This window comes from Geospiza fortis, unplaced genomic scaffold (assembly GCF_000277835.1).
Source record: "Geospiza fortis unplaced genomic scaffold, GeoFor_1.0 scaffold5, whole genome shotgun sequence".
Taxonomy (NCBI): Eukaryota; Metazoa; Chordata; class Aves; order Passeriformes; family Thraupidae; genus Geospiza; species Geospiza fortis.
The window spans coordinates 289,321-292,869 of NW_005054421.1; the positions used below are offsets into that span (position 1 = coordinate 289,321).

A 3,549-nucleotide genomic window follows, 5' to 3' on the forward strand; every position below is an offset into this window, starting at 1 on the left:
GTGCTCAGAGCTCCAGAAAAGGGAGAGCTGAACTGCTCCCACCTCCATGGGGACTTCACCTTTGGCTCCACGTGTGCCTTCTCCTGCCAGAAGGGGTTTGTGCTGAAGGGGCCGGAGAACCGTGAGTGCACAGCCACAGGGACCTGGACAGGGGATGCAACAAGATGTGAAGGTAGAGCTGCTGCTCAAGGTGTCATTGGCCTTGGGCAGGCCCTGGGATATTCTCTTTTTAGTTCTCTCATCACAAGAATTCAGCCTCATAGTCCCCAAGCTGCTGCTTGATGTGTACCTCTTCACTCTGCAGCCATTGCCTGCCCAGTGCTCAGTGCTCCAGACCAGGGAGAGATGCACTGCTCCCACCTCCATGGCAACTTCACCTATGGATCCATGTGTGCCTTCTCCTGCCAGACAGGATTTGCCTTGGTGGGGCTGCAGAGCCGTGAGTGCACAGCCATGGGGATCTGGACTGGGGACACCCCACACTGTGAAGGTATTGCTGCTGCTCAAGGTGTCACAGGCCTTGTGTTGAGCAAGGGATGTTCACTAGAGGACCCTCTTGGTCCTGTTCTTTCAACAGTCTAGCCTTGTAGTACCCACATTTCAGCTTGAAAATGTTTCTCTGTCCTTGCAGCCATCTCCTGTCCAGTGCTCAGAGCTCCAGAAAAGGGAGAGCTGAACTGCTCCCACCTCCATGGGGACTTCACCTTTGGCTCCACGTGTGCCTTCTCCTGCCAGAAGGGGTTTGTGCTGAAGGGGCCGGAGAGCCGTGAGTGCACAGCCACGGGGACCTGGACAGGGGATGCCCCACGCTGTGAAGGTAGAGCTGCTGCCACAGCTCAGGGTGTCACTGGCCGTAGGGTGACACTATGATGTGTCCCCAGCCCCTTGGTCCCAACAGTGTAGTCTCCCAGGCTCCTTTCTGAGCTGTGCCTCTTTACCCTTGCAGCCATCAAATGCTCAGCACTGACCACCCCCAAGATGGGCCAGGCTGCCTGCTTCCATATCCATGGGGACTTCACCTTTGGCTCCACGTGTGCCTTCTCCTGCCAGAAGGGGTTTGTGCTGAAGGGGCCAGAGAGCCGTGAGTGCACAGCCACGGGGATCTGGACTGGAGACCCCACACATTGCAAAGGTAAATCCTGTGGTCTCACACATATCTGTTGTAGCAGAGTGCTCTCCCCAGCACCCCGGCCTATGTCAGTTTATCCCCTGGCTTGTCAGCCCACATAACCCCGTCTCATTGCCATCAGTCCTGTCCTCTTGATGCTCCTGCTGTGCTTTATCTGCAGCCATCAGCTGCCCAGTGCTGTCCCCCCCCAGCAGAGGCCAGCTGAGCTGCTCTCATGTGCATGGGAACTTCACCTACAACTCCACGTGCATCTTTTCCTGTGAGGAGGGGTTTGTTCGGATGGGAGCAGAGATGCTCCAGTGTGAGGCCACGGGGAACTGGACCAGGGATCCCCCTGTCTGTGCAGGTACCCCAGCTCCTCTAGCATGTGGAGGTTCCAGCTTTCCTCCAAGCACATCTTGAATGTAGTGGAGGGGGACTCCCCAGGGGCTGCGAAATGCCGACAACTTTCTAACACGTGGCTCTGTGGCTTTGTTTCAGAGGATGGTGCCTTCCTAAAGCAAGTCCTGGCTTACAGCAGCAGCTCAGCCCTGGCAGTAGCTGGTCTTGTGCTCTCTGGGGGACTCATTGCCCTCCTTGCCAAGAGGCTCAGTGACAGAGGTACAGAAATGCTTCCTGCAGCCTACCCTAGCTTTGGCCAGGGGCTCTCAGGCAGGGTGGTGACAGTCCCAGGGGAGGCTGGGGTGATCAGAAGTGTTTAACAGTGTGACTGCCTCCATTCACATGTTTTATTTGCTGAGTTGCTTGGGTCCTTGGCAGTTGGTCCAGCTAAAAATGTCAGCAGCCAGGTTTGGAGGGCAGAGCCAGATAAACATCATCACTCTGAAGAAGGCAGCAAATGCTTGTTAAGGCAGCCCCACCTCGTGCCTGTTCAACTCCGCTCAATTTCAGATGCTGCTTCTGCAGCTTCCCCTGACCTTTACTAAACAGATCTGGTTATTTCTTTTCTATGTGCTTTATGCCCATGGACATTTCAACACTGTTATCAGAGGAGAAGAGGAAGCTCCTGAAACCCACCAGGTGAGAGCTGTGCTCTGCAGGACGGTGGCTCTGCCCTGTGACTGTCACAGCCCTATGTTCACCCTGCTGACAACCAGATCTGCCTGTGTGAGGCTGGTTTTTTACACGAGCATCTCTGGGGCCGACAGGGCTGTGCTAACTCCTGGCCTTCACACACTCCTGCACTCCCCAAGGTGACATCCTTGTGTTTTCCTTCCAGTGACCTGGGAGCGCCGGGCACCTTCACCAACTCAGCATATGATGCCAATCTGTGAGGTGGGGCTGGGTGAGACCCTCACAGCACCCTGTTCAAAACTCACCTGGGTGGCCATCTTCCTGGCTGGGGTGCTCCTGGGTGGGGACACCCCTTGGGACTGGAGTGGGGAACACCAGCTCCATCTCTCCTGTGCTTCCAGCCTGCCTGAGACTGAAACCCACTGTGTCCCCCAGGGCTGCAGGCCTAGCGGGCCTGCTGTGGGAGCACAGAGGGACTCCATGCCTGTGGTTGTAGCCTGGACCAGAGCTGCCCCTGGACGCTGCCGCCATGCTGCATGTGCAGCATTCCCCTGGCAAGGGGAGCTGCCTCCAGTGCAGGCAGCTGGAGACCCACCAGGGGCCAAGAGCCATGTGCTGGGGGCAGCCTGCCACCCAGCCCTTGGACATTCTCCCACCTCCCACCGGGAATTTGGACATTCCCCAATAGCTGCTCCACTCATGCTTCCACAAATGAGCTTGTGTCAGCGGGGTCTGAATAAATACCTTTGTCTAACTAATGTCTCCTGTGCGCCTGTGGTGGGGGGAAGTTTTCATTAATGCGGCCAACACAACTAGGGAAGTGATTCTTCCCCTGGACTTGGCACTGGTGAGGCCACTTCTGGGGTGCTGTGTTTGGTTCAGGGCCCCTCAGTTCAGGAAGGATGTTGAAGTGCTGGAGCATGTCCAGAGAAGGTTATGAGGCTGATGAAGGGTTTGGAGCACAAGTCTGATCAGGAGTGGCTGAGGGAGCTGGGGTTGTTTGGCCTGCAGAAAAGGAGGCTCAGGGGTAACCTTATCACTGCCTGAAAGGAGATTGTAACCAGGTGGGGTTTGGCCTCTTCTCCCACGTTATTTTTGAGAGGACAAGAAGACACAGCCTTAAGCTGCGCCAGGGGAGGTTCAGGTTGGACATTCACAGGAATCTCTACACAGAAAGGGTGGCTGGACACTGGAATGGGCTGCCCTGGGAGGTGGTGGAGTCGCCGCCCCTGGAGGCGTTTAAGGACTGGACAGGGCCCCCAGTGCCGTGGTCTGGGTGACAAGGGGGTGTCGGGTCATGGGCTGGGCCCGCTGATCTCAGAGGTCTTTCCCAACCGAGCTGAAGCTCTGATTCTCTGCGGAGCTCGGAGGGCGCAGAGCGGCCGTGCGATCCCCTGTTCCCTCCG

At 56.8% G+C, this 3,549-nt stretch overlaps 1 protein-coding gene across 1 annotated transcript in view; it reads left to right on the top strand.

The window, feature by feature from the left end:
• SELP (selectin P) overlaps positions 1-2,731 on the top strand; it is a gene marked incomplete at its 5' end in the record, with an annotated part of 12,427 nt that extends 9,696 nt beyond the window's left edge. Inside the window, 8 exon segments of the mRNA XM_031061664.1 lie at positions 305-490; positions 632-817; positions 947-1,132; positions 1,290-1,475; positions 1,610-1,729; positions 2,119-2,149; positions 2,349-2,404; positions 2,579-2,731. Of these exon segments, the coding sequence (XP_030917524.1) occupies positions 305-490; positions 632-817; positions 947-1,132; positions 1,290-1,475; positions 1,610-1,729; positions 2,119-2,149; positions 2,349-2,403 (950 nt within the window).
• Positions 2,732-3,549: the final 818 nt, after the last annotated feature.